This window comes from Moschus berezovskii, chromosome 4 (genome assembly GCF_049115385.1).
Source record: "Moschus berezovskii isolate FMDL1 chromosome 4, NW_MosBer_1.0, whole genome shotgun sequence".
Lineage (NCBI taxonomy): Eukaryota > Metazoa > Chordata > Mammalia > Artiodactyla > Moschidae > Moschus > Moschus berezovskii.
In genome coordinates, this window is record NC_142463.1 from 91,987,178 (window position 1) to 92,007,657 (window position 20,480).

At 39.2% G+C, this 20,480-nt stretch overlaps 1 protein-coding gene across 10 annotated transcripts in view; it reads right to left on the reverse strand.

Moving 5' to 3' along the window:
• Positions 1-20,480, reverse strand: part of ST7L (suppression of tumorigenicity 7 like) — a 116,730-nt gene that overhangs the window by 11,965 nt on the left and 84,285 nt on the right. For 8 of the 10 annotated variants that reach the window (XM_088835574.1, XM_088835579.1, XM_055401642.2 and 5 more), the window contains one exon: positions 20,100-20,239. In XM_088835574.1, coding sequence (XP_088691700.1) covers positions 20,100-20,239 — 140 coding nt within the window. Of the gene's footprint in view, positions 1-15; positions 5,232-17,995; positions 20,240-20,480 lie in introns of those variants that run through there. The other 2 variants (XM_088835580.1, XM_088835575.1) reach the window with 2 other exon arrangements.

The window sequence follows — 20,480 nt, forward strand, 5'->3', positions numbered from 1 at the left end:
AAAAAAAAAACAAAAAAAAAAACCGAGCAGCTCCCTGACTCCCCACTCTGGAGGCTGGAAGGGAGAGTGGAAGAGGCAGGAGTCTTCAGAGCGATATGAGTTGCACTAAAGCACATGGTCAAGGCTCATTCTTCCCTTCCCTTGCATTGGCTTCCTGATACTTCTTGTGTGCGCAAGAGAAAGGGTACCTGGAGAGAACTTATTTTCCTACCTGGCCGAGGGTAGATGGGACAGAGATGAAACCACATATCTCTTCCCTGGGTCAGTGTGAGCTAACTGCCTGGTACCCCAAAAGAAACTCTGCAACATACTTCCAGTATTAAGAGCCTGAGATTGCTAGATATGAGTTAGCATAGTGGACAAGGTTCCATTCTCATGCTCATATATTTGTAAACTGCTGTGTTTTGTAGGAGAAAAGAAAAATTATACAACTATACAAACATACATTCTCTTCCAATCTCTCCTTTTTAACCTGTATCAGCCAGCACTGCCTCTTTTGCTCCCTTGCTGCCTGTATAAACTGAGTGGCATGCAGTGTCAGCCTAATAGATCATTAGAACACCCTAGAACACTCCTAAGAAAGAATAATTTGGTTACTCTTGGGATTTTTACTTTTTTAAAACTTTTCATGCATTATTCTGGTGGTCACCCAGGTTTGGGAAACACTAAGTAAAAGATATGTGACTCATGGAGGGTGGGAGAGGGTAACAAGACTGATCTCAAGGGCCACATGAGGCATCAGTGTATACTAGTCAGGTAAAGATCTCTGGCTTTGGCAATTTTTAGGAGAGGATCCTAGCCTTTGAAGCTGGGAGCATAAACCAGTGATTACAGAGGGAAGGAGAGCTAGGGTTTGGGGCCAAACAGCTTAGAAAGCAGCCTTTCCTCACTTATTCAACAAATCTTTATTTAGTGACTCTCCAAGTCTTGGTGATTATTATCCTTCAATCCACATTTGGCTTAAATAGCACAGTTCCTTCTAAGCTACTACTCACTGCCTAACTAAGCTTGCCGTAGTGGCATCTCCAGATAGCAGGCTTAGTAAGCCAGAGGAGGGTAGGACACAGAGTCCCCCAAATCATGATGTCCTATTTTTATGTGACTTGGACAGTGGTTGTCTCTTGCCTGTTGATATTTTAAAGGAGCAGAGTGGTGTAGAAATTTGCATATATGATATACCTAGACTAAAATCTCAGCTGTACCAGTTATGATATTTTAAGCAAGATTCCCAAATTCTCTGAGCCTCTATCTTCTCATCTCTAAAATCAGAGTGTAAACTTATCTCAGATATTGAGTTTTAATTCTGCCCCCAAATCCAGCCAATAGACCTTCTTACCAAAGCCCCTAATTGGTCTAGCCCATCCTGACTTCTTAGAATCTTCAGTTCAGGACTATAAGGTATTGACAGCAGGCTGCAGATTAAGGAGAATACACAGGGATTCTGAATACAGCACACACACACCCTTTCCCTAATTCCTCTCTGGCACCCCTTGGGGTCTTCACATGTTTGTGGAGCAGCTTTCTCTGCACAGGCAGCAAGAGGATGGAAGAGCCATAGCTCTGGGCCGTGGGGGCAGATTTATTTGGATGATAGGACTAATATTTGTGTAACCTGCTGAGACCTGTGTGGGAGAGTTGAGGGTGGTTTTTCTTTTGGTGAGGGGGTTTGCTCCGGTTTCACATCCATTAACACAAAACATGAGCTAGTCAGGGCCCTTGTGGTCTGTGGTGAGGGGATTCCTGTGGAGAAATAGGACTGAGTGAGTCAGGCCAGGGGAATGTCTTCCTTGCAGAATGGAGTCAATTGGATAACTGATGAGCCAATGGTGGGATTAGGGAGGGGGAAGAGGGAGGGGAAAAGAAGAGTTTCTGACATCTTGAGCTGGGATTAAGAGGAAGAAAGCTTTAAGATAGTGGAAAAGTAAGGGTCACAGACAGGCTCGACTCAAGAACAGAGATGAATGAATTACAAAGGGGTGCTATCTGGTCTGCTGGGCCACTGGGAAGAGCTCTCAGGTCCCAGTTAGCTTCAGCTCTTGTAAGAATATCTAGGTTACCACATAAATGACAGCCTAGGCCTTCCATGGGAAACTAACCTGAGCTAAATCTACCTGTGCTCTATTATCTTATTCTCTCTTTGCTTCTTACCCTGTGCAAGGAAGCGGACCTCTTCTGGCATCTCATACTGCTATGTGCTTTTCCCTGGGCTCCAAGTTCTAGTTCATAAAGACCAAGTTTTGCAATTTCCTATAAATGGTTGAGAAGAGCAAGCTGTCCAGACAGTGAGGGGGCTGAAAGTGTGGTGGACAGTGAGGGGGAAAAGGCCCATGTAAGCCCTATCACAGAGGCTAATGTGGCTCCAGAAAGGAATGATGGCCAAGCAATTAATTTTTCCTCTTATTCCTTAGCTTGCCTCTGCATTCTGACTGACTTTATACAACTGGCGTCCATTCTGCACTATACAAACAAACTAATTTATTTGGAACAAGCAGCAAAATGAGAACTTTATTTGATGCAGTCAGAGCCTCAATTAGTCCTGCTGGTATTCACTCATGCTTTTAATCCCATCCCCCACCACCCCCCCACCCCACCCATCTCTCTTCTGTTTAATAGGGGCCTGTCCCTCAGATCAGCAGTCTCTTAACCTGCCTCCTGTCTTTCACGCCTTCCTGTTGGTCTTCCTTTCTTTTGACTTTTAATATTTAGGTATAATGCATTGTAGAAAACACTATTTGGATACAAAGTTAACTTAAAAGACATTATCCTTTAAGGATCTTAGAATCTTTTAGAGAAGGCACATGACTTAACACCTCACCGGCACAGCCTGTAGCCAGTTTCTCTTATGTAAAAGTAAGAATGCCAGCCTTAACATAGTCCTACAGATAAAAGCCAACGTGTATTATTGCTGGGCTTGATTAATAGCATGAATCCATACTCTATATGAGAGTATTCATATAGAAAAATGAAATCAGAGACTTCAGATTATTTCAAAGAATCAAACATATCCTAGCCCTGAGGATCTGCTTGCAAAGTCTTGTAGGTCTGACTCATGACCACTCACGGCCTCATTTCTCTTCCTCCCTGTTACAGAGAGTAGTTTCTTCTCGGTTCTCTCACCTCCCCTTAGTAAGCACATCAACCACTAAGTTCTTTGCCAAATTCTCAGACCCACTCAGGACCTTACTATAAGAAAGATAACAAGGAATTTTTTTTTTCTCAGCCTTTCTGAGGTTTTATTTAAATGCCCTCAGTGGTCACAGGGCAGAAGCCCAAGGGAGGAAGCCGAAGAGAGTATATTTCTCATCCCTGGGAGGCCTAGCTCCTGCAGCCAAATTACAGCACCAGTGAACAATGTAATACATTCCTGGACAGGTCGGTGGGACCCTGGGCGCCTGGGCCTTGTGGAGAGAGGTGCCAGACACAGAGCTCTCCGTAAGCAATCCTGCAGAGCTGCTCCCTGGGTGCAGAAATGAAATACGGGAGAGCTTCACATTACACAGAGACCTGTAGCTCACACCTGGTTATTGATGGCCTTGGTGAGCCCTCTGCCTCCGCCCTCCACTTGGGAACTGCCTGCTACTATGGGGGTTGGGCGTCTTTGAAGCAGTGTTGGAAAACAAGAAAGAGATGTTTCCTTTTCTCTCTTTGCCCCATCAGCCTGCCCACAGTCATGAAGGTATATACACACAAGTATGCACAAATATAGCACATACACATAGCTTTTCTTAGGCCACATTCAGGTTCTCATCATCCTCCTTCTCCCCAACAATAAAAAAAAAAGGAAATAGATTTCAATCAAACACTTCAAAAATTACATCAACAACAGGGTGTTCAGCTGTAACCAAGGAACATTTTAAAATTATCAATATGTAAGCAGCTGTTGGTTTGGGGACTGGTACCCCTCTGAGAGATGGCGGGGGAAGGATACAGAAAGGGCATAGAAAGAAGAGATCAACAGTGGGCAATTCCCACCCAGGCACTGTGCCTGAGACTGTAGAACTTCCCATGGCTGTTTCACACTGCAGAAAGTGCAATTTGTGTTCTCTGTGCTATGCATGAGAGGGCAATCTTCTATGACTGCATGAGGTATGATTACCAAGCCTGCTGCTCATGAGTTTTTGTTGTCATTGTTTTTAATTCTTCCTGGACTAGAAAACAGGATAACTTTGGGTTCCAGAGATGATTTCCACAAGAGAAAGGCACCAGAGAGGAGCAAGCTGTGTCTTTACTAGGGTAAATATGTCACAGTTGCTGCACTAGACTGAAGTTTCCCAGAAGCTAGTGATTGGCTGGTTTCAGGCAGAGGCCAGTGAGGTGTCAGTAATATTCCTGTCCCTGTCCCCAAAGGTCAAAGGGATAGAAGAGAGGGAGTCTATAGGTGTGTTTTTCCACTTTTCATTTATGGCTTAGAGCTTCCCAAATGGCACAGTGGTAAAGAATCCGTCTGCCAATGCAGGAGACGTGGGTTCAATCCCTGGGTCAAGAAGATCCCCTGGAGAAGGGAACAGCAATCCACTCCAGTATTCTTGCCTGGGAAATCCCATGGACAGGAGCCTGTCAGTCTACAGTTCATGAAGTCACAAAGAGTCAGACACAGTTGAGCACATATTTATGGCTTAAATGATCTCTGAACATCACTGTGGTTACTCCTCAGTTACTTGAGATGTTTTAGTCATCCTGGATTTGAGAAAGCAACGTAAGCACTCCCCCTTTTGTCCTCTAACTCTGAACTGTTCTGTCTTAAAATTTGCCTTTGCTCACTTTCATTCTGCATACAAGTCTAGAGATGGATCAGCTAGGCATTGGAGTTCTCCATCTTTGGCCAGAACAAGCAGAAATAGGATGACTTTACTTCAACCCCATCAACCCCAGTAAGCAGACTTGACCAAACAGAAAAGCTCAACTGAGTGAGTAAAAAGAGAGGTTAATCCACAGCTGTTCTTTTTTGACAACTTTCAAGGTGAGGCTTCCCCAAGAATAACTGTGATGTTTATAAAAAGGTTTCTTATGTATAAACGCTTTTGCTTATATGTAATTGTCTCACCAACCCTGTGATAGGAGTTATGCTCATTGTGCAGGTGCTGTTCAGAGAGGCTCTGTGATTTGTCCAAAGTCCTGTGGATATGGAGTGGCTCAGCCAGAACTCACACCAAGGGCTCCTGACTTCAAATCTTGTGTATTCTACTCAGAAACTGAGGGTGCCTAGGCTGGAGGCAGAAGAATCCCAGCACCTTTAGGACAGAAATTGATACAAAATATCCTAGGAGAGTATACATGAGCAGAATTTACAAAAGCAACAGCTTCAGTTCAGTTCAGTTCAGTTGAAGTTGTGTCCGGCTCAATCGTGTCAGACTAGTCGCTTTGCGACCCCATGAACCACAGCACACCAGGTGTTTAGGCCTTCCTTAATCTCATCAATGAATCCCTTTTTTGCCATTTCTGTCACTAACACCACCACCACCAAATGATCACTATACTACATTTAGCAGCCCATGTATAATGAGCTCTGTTTCTAATTCTTTCTATTCTCCTTTTTCCTTTTACAGATTAACTGTTCATCTTGTTTTAGTTTTATCTAGTCCTTTTAAAGATGCTAAATGTGTAGACAGAGCTAGTCACGAGAAGCCATGAGAGGAAGTTATTAAGGCTTTGGGCTTTTAAAGTATGTATTAGAATTTCCTTTGAGACTTCAATCTTTTTTAAACTACTGTCAACTCCTGGGCTAGGTAAGTAAGAACAGGGAATGAGAGTGCTAAACAAACAAAAAAACAAATAAGAAAAACCCACCCACACACACACACATATGGTCTTATCCCAGATCAGATGCCTACTCACAGCCTAGTAAAAATTCTGATACCCCGAACCAAGACAAGCTATTTATCTATACCAAGGCAAGGAGTATCTACCCTGCAGAGAAACCCTTAAAAGACGAGGCAGAAAACAGATTTTCACTTGATCAAAAACTTTTGCTGCCCTCAACCCCTCCTCCCACACTTATTCAAAATCAGACTTCTGTTTAGGTCCGAGACTGTGAGACAAAGCAGCTATAAGAGATAATGTGTGCAAGAGGAACCCTTCTCTGTTCAACCCTGGAATGCATTCCATTAGAGACAGCATAAGCCCTTACATACCCTACCTATCCCACTCCTGTACCCCAACTGTGAAGGCAGAAGAGAAAACTGCAGGAATACAACATTCATCAATCATAGATCTGGGATGCTGCAGCTCCCTGACCCGGGCCCCCACTTGAGCTAGGGGAAGAACACCTCATGAAAACAATCTACCTATAGATTAAGATTCCTTCCAGGGCAAATCTTACTTTTTGGTCCATCGATCTTGGTGCTCACTGTTCTCCCTGCTTCCCACCCCCACTGCCTCTGCATGTGGGCTCAGAAGTCATCATCTAAAGAATTCCATTGCTCACCTCCTGCATAGCAGCACAGCCCCATGAGGCCACACACCAGATGGAGGGGATAAAAGTACGAGGTCATGGCTTCTAGCAAGAGGCTTTTTCTTAAACTAACCCTGACTCCTGGAAAAGAGGCAGAGCAGGAGAGTGTCGAGTGAGCTGCTGACGACAGCAGCTTCAGAAGTCTTGTATAAAGAGCTAACTTAGCTTTCAGTGGAAATTTCTCTACTCCTGGTCTCACATCTACTTCTTGAATGTGTTTGAATAGAATGCGGGGACTGTCAAACCAAAGGGTTAAATCTTGCCCCTATAGGAACCTATTCAACAGGTTGCCACACACATGGTAAGGTGGAGGCCAAGCCCTGAACACGTGCCCCATTTCTCTAGGACTATAACTATGAAAAAAGGGAAAGGGTATGGAAGGTGGACTAGAACTCAGGGGAAATTGAAAGGTTGTCAGTAGGCCTTCAAAGTCTCTGTGTATTAATATAATGTACATAAGGATGGGGATGTAGGAGGTGCATCATTGCTAGAACCGTTAGGCTTACTGGGTGACAATGTATGGAATCAATAACTACAAAGGAACAAAACAGTTTAAGCAACAGACTGAGAAACAGAATTCTCAGAATAAAGGAATCAGGTGAATGAGATTAATCAGTCTTTCTATAGGAGGTGGCTTTTGAGCAGGATTTTTAAAAGATACAGTATGTTTTGGTTGAGGACAGAGGAAAGCATTCTAAGTAGAAGGAACTGGTTTATGCTGAAACTTAGAAGCAAGAATGTGCAAGCAATATATAAGGAATTTCAAGCAAGTACATATTATATACACTGGGGAATACAGAGAAATTAGAATGCTGAGATCAGGGCTTAAATAATGTGAGGTGACTACATGTGCCCAGATTGTCAAATGGCTCAGAGTTCCCTACAGAGCCACACAGCATCTTGATCTATGTCAGTAAACACCAGGGCAGCTATGGGAAAACACAAGGATGAGTCCATTTGTTACAGACAGAGGGACTAAAAGAGAGCTACACTGTGAAGCCCAACAAAATGCTAAATATTGGTCACTCTAGCTCCCTATCATTTGAGATTCTGGGCTAAATAAGAGCTATCAAATATCCTGTCCAGAACTGTGATGCATTAATGTAGGTTTACAGGCCTAGAACTTGGTGTAAATCAAGCCAAACACTTATGAAATTAGATTGTAAAAAAGAAATTCTTTAAAAATAGAAAATACATGCTTCTTTCCCTGACTCTAAAAAACTTGATTGGTCTCCTATACCGCATTTGGCATATTGGACTTTTGAGGCTAGCACATTCATCAGAGCTGAGTAAGCTGAGGCCACAGTGAAAAGGAGGAGAACTATGAAAGAGTTTTAGGGACTCCAAAATCAATTCACTGAGTGAAAGGATGGTTCTGGTGAGAGTTGGACCATAAAGAAGGCTGAGTGCTGAAGAACTGAGGCTTTCAAATTGTGGTGCTAGAGAAGACTCTTGAGAGTCCCTTAGACTGAAAGGATATCAAACCAGTCAATCATAAAAGCCATCAACCCTGAATATTCATTGGAAGGACTGATGCTGAAGATCCAATCCTCTGGCTAACTGATAAGAAGAGCTGATTCAATGGAAAAGACCCTGTTGCTGGGAAAGACTGAGGTCAGGAGGAGAAGGGGGTGATAGAGGATGAGATGGCTGGATGGCATCACTGACTCAATGGAACTGAATTTGAGCCAACTCCAGAAAACAGTGGAGGACAGAGGAGCCTGGCATGCTGCACTCCATAGGGTCGCAAAGAGTCGTACACAACTTAGCGACTGAACAACAGCAGCAACAGGCTGCTAGAACAACAACCAAAGACACAAATTCTCATTTCATAATATTCAAATTAGGTCTCTGGCTTCTTGCATTTATTGAAGGTAAAAACAGAGCTATTTATTGGGCTTCTGCCATTTTTTAACTGAACTTTCCTAAACTCTGAGGATAAAAACCACAAGGGCAACCCTGTTCTTCCACAGCACTTTTCTGGTGCCACTTTCAAAAACAGAATATTGAAATGTTTGTGTGTGTGTGTATATATATATATATTTATGAACACTGAATAAGCCAAAAGGTGAGCAATATATTAAGTTTCTGCTTTACTTACCTGGCACAATTTAGTGCTGGAAGGGAAGCAACCACTTAACAGTGATAGCATTTGTTGGTATCATCTTAGTTTCTTCCTCCTCCCCTAAACAGTTTATAAAAGGTGATTTTTGAAATTCTTCACAATAGAAAAGCTCAAGGATTTACATTCAACTGTGACACCACTATGAATTCATTAAGAAGCGTGTTTCAGGTTGCACTATAATTTCCCTATGTAACATAAACCCATGGAATCTGACATAAGCTGATTGCTCATGCTGGTTATTTTATTTACATTTCTGAATGGAAGGGATTTCAATACTCATAAAATATCTAACTTATTATTTTTCATCTGTTCTCCCAGAATAGCTATTATAAAACAGGCATAGAAACAGAAGTCTCAACTTGTATGACTAGCTAAGCAACCAGGGAAAAGTTACTGCTCAAAAGCAATGTTTAAAAAAAATAATTCAATATGGAACTTGAGACCAAATGAGATATTATTACTCTCAATACTATGAAAAAGATAAAAGTTTTTTTTTTTTTTTTTAGTGTACATTATGTTTGTTGAAGTCCTATGGGAGTAGGAGGTAGTCCATAGGAATTCAGGGGCCTTAAGTCTACTTAAGTCTTTCTCTAGAGACCTAATGTTAGCAAACACAGCCTAGTATAAATGGGAACACAGATGAATGGATAAGAGTGGGCTCCTTACAACCCAGAAACATGAATACACCTCCTTACCAGCAAGTTACAAATTAGACTTCTGAATTGGAAAATGCCATGAGGCATTTAACTCATTATTTGGAGATGTACGTTTTGTTGACCTACCCAAAGAATAATAATTTCCACTTATTCCAGCAGATATAGCAAACTCAGAAATATTACTAGAGAAGTAACAATTACAAGTAAACTCCAAAGCTGGATCTTCAGTCTCCTGCCTGTAAGTCTGTTCAAATAATTCCACTTTCTCCTACTGCCTCAATGAGTTAAGTCAGTATACTCCTCAACCCTCCAGTACAACCTTAGGCCTCCTCTTCTACTCAAAAGACTGTCATCATTTTCCCACATCTAATGATTACATGCCTAACAGTATAAATTCCCCAAGGACAGGTTCTGTGCCTGTTTAAAAAAATATTTTAATATGTATTCCAGGGTGATATCTCCAATTATCCAGTTAGTACATATACTGACTGAACCCAATAAATACAGGAATTATTTTTCAGTTGCTTAGAAAATCTTGACAGTTACCCTATTAAAAGGTAGAATTGTCCAGGATTCAGAATTGATCAGCAAAATTTAGCTAGGGAGAGAGGGAAAAGGCAGCTTATTTTAGTGCCTTAATCCAATATCCTTTTATTTTTCTTAATTAACCTGCTATATTTCGAGAATCAGTCATGGCAGGGTGCAGCTTTGACATGCAGCTCTGGGAAATTGAGTGGTTTTTTCCCCTTCTTTCTCACATGTCCACAGAGGCACACAATTTTACTCCTGACTATTTACTGTCCCATTCTGTTTCACAATGGCATCATACTGTTTCATTTTCGAAACCAGGATGCTCCTTAGCCCTTATTAATCTGTCATTATCAGGAATGAGAGGATATAGAAAACAAAGATAAAAATTAATGAGTATGGTGGGCTTTCAACAGTATGTGAACCGTGAACTTCCAGATGTTCAAGCTGGTTTTAGAAAAGGCAGAGGAACCAGAGACCAAATTGCCAACATCCGCTGGATCATCGAAAAACAATAGAGTTCCAGAAAAACATCTATTTCTGCTTTATTGACTATGCCAAAGTCTTTGATTGTGTGGATCACCACAAACTGTGGAAAATTCTGAAAGAGATGGGCAAACCAGACCACCTGACTTACCTCTTCAGAAATCTGTATGCAGATCAGGAAGTAATAGTTAGAACTGGACATGGAACAACAGACTGGTCCCAAATTGGGAAAGGAGTATGTCAAGGCTGTATATTGTCACCCTGCTTATTTAACTTATATGTAGAGTACATAATGAGAAATGCTGGGCTGGATGAAGCACAAGCTGGAATCAAGATTGCCGAGAGAAATATCAATAACCTCAGATATGCAGATGATACCACCCTTATAGCAGAAAGTGAAGAGGAACTCAAAAGCCTCTTGATGAAAGTGAAAGAGGAGAGTGAAAAGGTTGGCTTGAAGCTCAACATTCAGAAAACTAACATCATGCCATCTGGTTCCATTACTTCATGGCAAATAGATGAGGAAACAGTGACAGACTTTATTTTTTTGGGCTCCAAAATCACTGCAGATGGTGACTGCAGCCATGAAATTAAAAGACGCTTATTCCTTGGAAGGAAAGTTATGACCAACCTAGACAGCATATTAAAAAGCAGAGACACTGCTTTGCAAACAAAAGTCCATTAAACTAGACAAAGGTCTAGTCAAAGCTATGGTTTTTCCAGTAGTCATGTATGGACATGAGAGTTGGACTATAAAGAAAGCTGAGCGCCAAAGAATTGATGTTTTTGAACTGTGGTGTTGGAGAAGACTCTTGAGAGTCCCTTGGACTGCAAGGAGATCCAACCAGTCAATCCTAAAGGAAATTAGTCCTGAATATTCATTGGAAGGACTGATGTTGAAGCTGAAACTCCAATACTTTGGCCACCTGATGCAAAGAACTGACTCATTTGAAAAGACCCTGATGCTGGGAAAGATTGAAGGCAGAGGAGAAGGGAACAGAGGTTTAGATGGTTGTATGATATCACCGACTCAATGGACATGAGTTTGAGTAAACACTGGGAGTTGGTGATGGACAGGGAGGCCTGGCGTGCTGCAGTCCATGGGGATGCAAAGAGTCAGACACAACTGAGCAACTGAACTGAACTGATAGTAGGTTTTCCTCTTACGGCAGCCACTATATATGAATCTGAGGGGTGACATTTCTTATTTCAATCTTGAGTTGTGGAGCGATTCATTTTTTAATAAATTCTAAACTGTTTAAATGAACATAATGAATACCACAGTTTACAAAAACATGAACTTCATCAGTTGGGTGTAAAGACAAAAGTCTTTCATGTCTGATATTTGAAAAATAATAAAATGAAGAGAGAGGCCTCTATTTACTCTCGTTTGACTGAAAGGAATCCTAACCAAATAAATTCTTCTAAAAGGAAAAAGCCTCTGTCAGTCTAGATCGACTTTTTGGGTCACTAAATCTTATGTGAGGCATGTGAAAATATTAATAACTCATCAGTCACTTCCAGTCAAATGAATGAATCTGCAAGGATGAACTAATTTACTCGTGCAGCAGAAGCCTCTGTCTTATACATCTCTTGCCTACCTCAAACCCCTACCACTAGACAACGAGTCACTTGTGAACATGGGTTGTATTTTATATTTCATAAAGGTGCCCAATAAATATCTGCTCATTGAATGAAAGAACAAACAAATTTATTATTAGTAACATCTTAATACAATGAATTAAACATTAAAAACTTGTGGTATGTTACAGGATAATCATTACCATATTATAGCATGTTAAAAAAGCAATAGTTCACATATTTTTAAATGCTGAGACTCTTTAAAAACTAAACTTTGAAAACAAATTAAGATAAGCTCTATTGGAATCTTTTCATCCAATAAGCCAATACTGAAAGAAGAATCTTTTCAGGGTATCCAGGACTCTGAACTGCATGTTCTAGTGCCGTTTTTTGTTTTTTGTTTTTTTAAGAGTCAGTATTACAAAGCTAAAATACACCAAGAGTAAATTAATAAGAAAAATCTACACAGCTAGAGCTTTGTTGAATTAGAATTCCTGGGCTCCCAATAAGGGCTAAATCCCAAAGGGATCAGAGTCAAGTAAATAAAAAATCCATCTGAATTTTATCAGAGGGCAAAGTTTCAACTTTGAATACCCCAGCAACCAAGGATGAATTATGTATAAGATTAGTAAAGTGCCTTCATCCACGCCCCAGCCAGAGAACATTCTTCTATCTCACTGTGACTGAAGGAAAAGCAGCAGTGCCAAAAATAGTTGTGGCTATACTCTAGATAGAAGTTTAACAACATTCAGGGATTAAAATTTAATAGTAAAGCTGCTGCTACCTGGGAGTAAAAGCTTGAACTCTGGCATCAGAAAGAAATAGGGACTTCAGCATGCTGAATAGATGAAAACAAGAGCTGGCAAGTGCCTAACAAAGACTATGAGGGTATGTTCCCTTCTTAGATTCTTCCCCAAACTGCTTCTTTCTCTGCATATCCTATTTATAATATGCAAGAGTGCTCAATGGGAATACAGCCCTTTTCTACACTTTGAATAGTACATATACATTTCATTTCCAGAATGCTTGAAATTACAGGATGAGGTTAAAGGGTGATTATGTAGTCTCAATTCTCTGAATATCAATTCTCTTAGTTTTGTTGAACATCACCTGAAACCCAAATAATTTCTTTTCTTAAAGCTGGCAGTCGAGACAGACATAAGGCAATCTTAATTAGAGAACTAAGAGAGATTATTTTTTTCCTCAAATTCAGACAGAATACCATTAATAGCTAATCTTTCACTGAGGCCTTATCGGCATTAAAGAACACATTGAAGTTTCCAATGTATTGTTACAACTGCTAGAAGTACATATGTTACCTAAAAATCCCACTTTAGAAAAACAAAACAAAAAAGCCCCATGAGTTATGTTATTTTGGACCAAAAGTTTATTCTGTTCAATTAAACTTCCCCTCACAACCCTTGACAAACTTCACTTTTGATTTTGAAAGCAGAGTGATGCTGGAACATAAGATACAGCTTTTAGTTTATATTAAGCAATGAAATTAAAAGACACTTACTCCTTGGAAGCAAAGTTATAACCAACCGAGACGGCATATTAAAAAGCAGAGACATTACTTTGCCAACAAGGTTCGTCTAGTCAAGGCTATGGTTTTTCCAGTGGTCACGTATAGATGTGAGAGTTGGACTGTGAAGAAAGCTGATCGCCGAAGAATTGATGCTTTTGAACTGCTGGAGAAGACTCTTGAGAGTCCCTTGGACTGCAAGGAAGTCCAACCAGTCCATCCTAAAGGAGATCAGTCCTGGGTGTTCACTGGAAGGACTGATGCTGAATCTGAAACTCCGATACTTTGGCCACCTGATGCGAAGAGCTGACTCATTGGAAAAGACCCTGATGCTGGGAAAGGTTGAGGGCAGGAGGAGAAGGGGACGACAGAGGATGAGATGTTTGGATGGCATCATTGACTTGATGGACATGGGTTTGAGTGGACTCCAGGAGTTGGTGACGGACAGGGAGGCCTGGCGTGCTGCGGTTCATGGGGTCGCAAAGAGTCGGACATGACTGAGCGACTGAACTGAACTGAAGCTTTTCTTTTTTTTTACTGTTTCAAAGAGTTAATTAAATTCCCTCTGAATCACTACAAATGATTGCCTACTGTTTCTTCAGTATTACTGCACATTTTAGACAATTAGAAAGGCTGAAGTTCTTTATACGGTTGTATGAGTATGTGATATAAATGATCAGTGTACTTTAAGTGATTTACTAACCAGAATAGGAATGAAATTAAAAGTGAACCAGTTTAAAGACAAAAAAGCAAATGGGCATTCTTTATTTTAAAACATCAGACTTCATCAAACAGGCTTATACAACGAAGAATATTTCCAGGTAGTTTATTTGTTTACTTAGATCTTTTCAGTAAGCACTTCTGCGATCTAAGGGCCCTTTCTACTTTCTGACAATCCATACTGGCCTCTCTATTTAAAACTCTTCTCCAAATTCATCTCCCATAGGAAGACACTAGTAAGACCACTTTACTGTCATCACTCCATCAGTCTAGATTTCCTTCAGGATTACTATATTTGGTTTGAAATTTATTCTTCTATACTTGTTTTGGTATAAGTTGAGAGGTGACATATTTTTGAAACCAAATATATTTGCGACTAAAGGACTATCTGTTGTTGTGATTTCAAGGAACTCTTAACTTGATTGGCTCAAACTTCCTCATCTATTACATTGGAAGATCACAATCTGTCCTCCAATGCCTCTGGTAAGAACTAATGAGAGTGTAAGTATAAACTTTTAAAAAAGAAAACTAATGAAGTCCACATTACTCCTGGTTTAGAATTATAATAAATTAATTAGTTGTACTAATTTAGTTCTTTTGAGCATTAAAAATTTGATTGGTGGGGGAAGGAGCAAAATTCCACTCAAGAAAAAAGCTAAAATAACTATTCCTCAAGATTTTAATTTTCCTCTGTACCCCATTATTCTTTCCATTTAGAGGACTATGCTGAAAAATCAGCAGGTTTCCTGATATGAATTCTAATACCACTAGTGTTACAAATTTGGAATGAGTGATTTACATCAATATCCGGGCACAACTCTTCTACCTGCTATGCAGTCCATTTGCCTCAAGTGCTAATGAATAATAATAAATATATTCACAGCAGTTAGTGATTGAGGAACTTACACTTTGGCACTGAGGCTTTCACTTTGAGGGGGGCAAAGATGATTAAATATTCTGCCAAATGAATTCAGGGAGAGCTTTTATGAATTTCATACTTGTTAAGCACGTGTTATTAGGGAAAGAAGGTGCTTTCCACAAACTTCAAAACTGAATTAAATCCTGGGGAAAGGATATAGACATGCATTGAAAAGTACATCGCCCTAGCTTTTCTTCTTTTTCTTTCGTCTTTGAAGAGTTCAGTACTTAGAAAATTTGGATGAAGAAGAACATTAGCAATTCCATAAATTTCTCATTCTGATTCTTTTTGAAGGGGAACAATGAGGATGAAGTATGAGAAATTACCCTTATAAAAAGCAGAAAACAACTTTTCTCTTGCTACAAATATCCCAGTTAATTAAGAAATTGGAATATGCCGGACTGCCCAAATAAAGACTTTAGTGGCACTAACAATGGAACAAAAGTGTAAACATTTAAAATTTTTGACCTATTACAATAGATTCATTTTATTATCAGGATATTCTCTGGGAAATACCTCAGATATATTACTGTGGAAACAGCATGTTATAGAAGAACATTTTCCCAGAATTTATGCTTAGTTATAATTCAGAAAGTTTTTAAAACTGTATTAGTTCTTGAAAACAATTCATTTTTGAAGTGAAGAAACATTTTAATTTTAGTTTAATTTCTGAATGGGGCCCTAGGTATTTAGAATGCAACTCTATTAGGGTTTTAGTAAAGTCAGATGAAGAATATAAAAAAACCTTTCACCTGTAGACAGATTTCATGTCACTGGTTATGACAATAGAAAATTAAGAACCTTTAAACTGATGTATATCAATACATGATTATAATTATCTATCAACTCCCCTAGTTATGAAGATAATTTTTGTTCTGGAAAAAATTATAATAATGGACAAACCTTCTCAAAAGTTCTCATTACTATTGAGTAAAAGACACTTGGCATTTATATCTGCTTATTACTTTTTAAAATGTAATTTAGGGAGAGAAATGTTCATTATTTTGGGGAAGGGACTGGAGAAATCCCAGTGAGACATTCTGTAGAGAGGTCTTTTGTTAGTGTAACATCTGACCTTCTATATCTTTGGAAATCATGCAACTTGGCTAATGTAGTCCTTAAAGAATTAATCAAGCAGATTGTTAGGCCCTAGTTACAGTGAAGCCAGCCAATTATGAGTTGCTCAGAAATTCATCACTGGCATGTCCAACCACATTTTCCCACATAAAGATTAGTAGAAATATGTGGAAACGGGGCCCATTCCCACCCTAGCACAGCTACAGTATGTGTTCAGTGAAACACATTTTAACCAAGTTTTGCCTTAGTGAAACAAATAATTTATCTGGAAATCTTTTTAATTTCTGTCTTTACCCATAACATCTTATCTGCCAACACTGCAAATGCTGCCCCGTTTAGTTAAAACCCAACCAGGGATTTTTATATTCAAACACAAAAGCACTAAAGTCACATGCCACAAGCCTGAATTTATCTGTAAGTTAATGAAATTTCCAAACACCATCTTCAGTCTTTTCACTGTTGTAATAACGCCCTCCCAAGGCTTACTAAGAAGAAAGCTTTTCTTGCAAGAGAGGAATGAAAGGAGTCAGAGTAGATGAAGATTGGTTCTCTAAGGAGAGGGCAGTGCTGCTCTTAAATAAAGAAGCGCCTTTCAGATAAGCAGAATCAGATTCCAGTTCATTGGTTTGCTGGCTACCCTTACTTTGAACTCTCATATTTAACCCAGCAGGCTTCAAAGCAGGTGAGAAAATGACCGACCACTTAAAAGCAATTTTTCCTTTTTCAGGAATTCTGGCCTTAAGAGACTATCAGCTCTGATATCAGCACATTCCACATCTCCAGGGATTTATGCAATTTTTTTTCCATTGCTCTATGTCTACTGTCAGGCTGTTTTCATCTCAGCCAGGAGAAAAATCAGGAGAAAAAGTCCTAATGTGCTGAAGATGAAATCTTTTTCCATAGCTTTATATCATGCAAAAGAAGGGGCACTAAAACACTAACCATTCTAGTTCATTCCCTTTCATTTATCTAAATCTGATGTTCAGTGAGGATTACTACAAACTACTAATTCCTAGAGCCTTGCTTCACGAAAAAGCAATTTTTGTAACAAATGTATTTTAACAAATTCAGACTGAATTTACTCTAGCATGAGAAATAATACAAGAAGCTATTAGATGAAGAGGCAATGGCAACAATGGAAGGAACTATGAAATTTTCTTTAAACTGCTTTGCCTTACTTAATAGAAGAATAAATATGTTTCAAAGATTCTTCATTGATTTCTATATTTCATTGATACTGTACTTGGCTATCAAATATCTGACTTAGCTAAAAATTTTTAACACTTGCAGTTTGCAACTTACCAATGGGTTTTGTTCCATAAGGCAGTTTTCTAGTGCCTAGAATTTGAAACATTTCTTCACTTTCTGGTGCACATAATGTACCGGAAGTATAGTACTAAAAGTATGGTTTAAATGATACCTAACAGCCATTTCTACTACTATTTCTATGGAAAAATGCATTTTTGGTTTATTAGTGGGACATAGCTCTTCCAAACATGAAGCGGGTAGGGTTTCTCACTATAGCTGCACTTCGGTGATGATAATGACAATGACAACAACAGCTAACACCTACTTTTTACTGTGGGCAGACACAGTTCTAAACTCTTGATAAATTTTAAACTCATTTAGCCCTCACAAAAATCCAACTAGGGGGTGGGGAAGGTTAAGCAACTTACCCAAGGTTGCACAGTCAATAAGTGTCACAGCTGAAATCCAAAGCAAAACAGTCTGGCTCCAGAACCTCTGCTCATAGCAACTCTATAATCTTGTCCCTTCTCCACCTTGATAAGGTGGCACCATCCAGGAATTCTAAATTCCTCTACTGGCGGTAGAGTAGAGCAAGGGCTTCTTAAGCTTTAAATGTATATAGAATCCTCTGAGGATCTTGCTTCTAACAAGGTCCTGGGTGATGGTAATGCTCCTGGGGCAGAGACCACACAATATTAAGTGGTAAGAAGAATGTGAACCTCTAGTTCTTTTGCTGTCTGTCTACTAGGGTAATGGCTTATTGAGTTTATAAACTGGAATCTGCCTATATTGTTTTCATTTCCCATTAATTCTTAAATGGAAACAGCCCTTGGAACTGCTGCATATCGAATATTGATCTGCAGGTACTTTCAGTAAATACTTAACTTTTAGGAATTTAAACTGTACATGTAAAGGCCATAGGGATAAAATCTAGCTGTAGAAGTTTGCTGTCAGGCACATTTTAAACACTACATACCAGCAACACATACCAAAAGATAGTAAACAAATGTCTGTTTATTGTTCATCAACTAGAACCACAGTAAATTAATAACTTTTGATCTAAAAAAGAAGCTTCAACTTTCAAATGGATAATTATTTATTCTCAGACACTGCTAGGAGCTTGTGTTATATAATCCTAAAGGCTCTTTCAGTGCATCAGATATCTCTTAGGTAAAGGCAGACACTATATACTAACACTGATGGGTACAGCAGACAGTGAGTACGCTCCACGTTAATTTTCGCCAGTACCTCATGGAAGGATACTGCTAATAATTACTATATCTCTACCCCAGATTCTAGATCTCCCTCCTCTCTCTATTTTACCTCCTTCCCACTGCCCTGAGAGACCATCTCTCCCACTGCTTTTCTATGATCTCAAATACACAGCTGCATATTTTTTTCTGCTTGTTAAATGGACGGGATTCTCTGTTTAGTCCATTTTTTTCCATGCCAGATTACACAGTGAGGTCATTTAAGTTTGAGACACACATACTCGCCAATCAGCACCACTGCAAGCAACAGAGTTATGGTGTGATCAGTAAACTTTCTTTTTATACTAAAAGGAAGTAGAAGAGTCAGTTTCCAACCCAAATATCTATACTCCCTGAACAACAGTAAAAAGTCATCCTTCTTGAAGCCTGACCCAGAATCAGCTGTAGTCTCAAACTCTTAGGCCTACAGCCAGTGGCAGCTTAACACATTATAATAGTTGACCTTCAGGGAAAAAAGAGAAACCAGTGCTCTCACTACTGGTGCCAGAAGAAAACCAGCTAATCTTTAAGGCACAAAATAAACTATTCTTAAGGCAGGAAAAGAAACTGTGAGGAGGGAGTTATAATGGAGGCACATAAAGAAAAATATAGAAACTGCATTACCAAATAAAGGTTAATATTTCTATGGTTCTCAGTGCTTTTCTATTTGGGAGTATAATGAATTAACATTTTCTTTTTGGGTTTGAACTCATTACTTGGTAAAAATGCAAAGATGTACAAGATATGTCTTTTTTTATTAGGCTTAGAGACTTAAAGGGACTTCTCTTTGGTAATGTTGCTTTGAATCAGTGACATTAATTAATAGGTTTATGTAGAAAAGTTAATAATCACAGGATACTTTCTTTAAAATCAGTCCTCAAGTACTTTCTGGACCTGGGTCAGGAAAGGGGGAAGCAGTTCAAAACTGAAGGGTAAAAATGAAAACAAAGGTCTGTAGATGGTTCTACATCCAAGGTTGGGAAGATCAGTAAGAATATGCACATATATAATAACAAGGAGGACTTCTGAGTGAAGGGGCACATTCTGAACCCAGGACAAATGTCTCAACTGTCCTATCTTACCTACTTATTCCCTATCCTAGCTGTACTCTTGAATATAACATTCAGCAAATCCTTAGAACTAATGATTTCATTTAAATGGAAAAACCAAAAGGCTTTTGTACAAAACAAGGAATTTTTTTTTAAATGCCAAAGAAAATGCATTTAAAAGGGCTGGATTATTCTTTAACTAGTAACAAGGGTTAAGTTTACCACCACCAAAAGTGATCTACAAAGACCAGCTTTAAAATTCATGACATTGTATTTTCAAAACTTCCAAGCAACAAAAATATAGCTCAAATCACCAAAAACTTATGTTTGACATATTTATGGCAGCAACTTTACAAATCAATTCCTGTAATTTACTTTATAACAAATATCTTCCACTGCTCAACTGGTTTAACACAAACAGATCAGAGATGGTTTCCTATGTGTTTTACAAATATTCTACACAAGTCCTTGAGATCATACTTACAGCTTTAGCAAAAACACCCATGATTTCAGGAAACTGGTGTGTAAGAAAAGCTATCATTGCTGTAGAAGAACATAGTCCTGCTGTGAAATGGATGAAAAAAGGAATCTCCTTCTTTGGGTAAACAGAAACATGATGAAACGCTGAAAGAGAGAAAAGATAGAAATGGATTTTATTTCAGAATATAGTGTAAGCCAGTTTTAATATTTTCAAGTGAAATCCATTTCTAAAAACTAAAACGGAAAAATTAAAAAAAAAAAAAAAGAACAAGAAGTCTCTGGTCAAGCAAGGTAGAAAGAAGTTATCCATTATTTATAGCACCAACAGCACATCTACATAGTTAGATGACTACTGGGAACTGGGAAAAGGATGGCACTGTGGGAA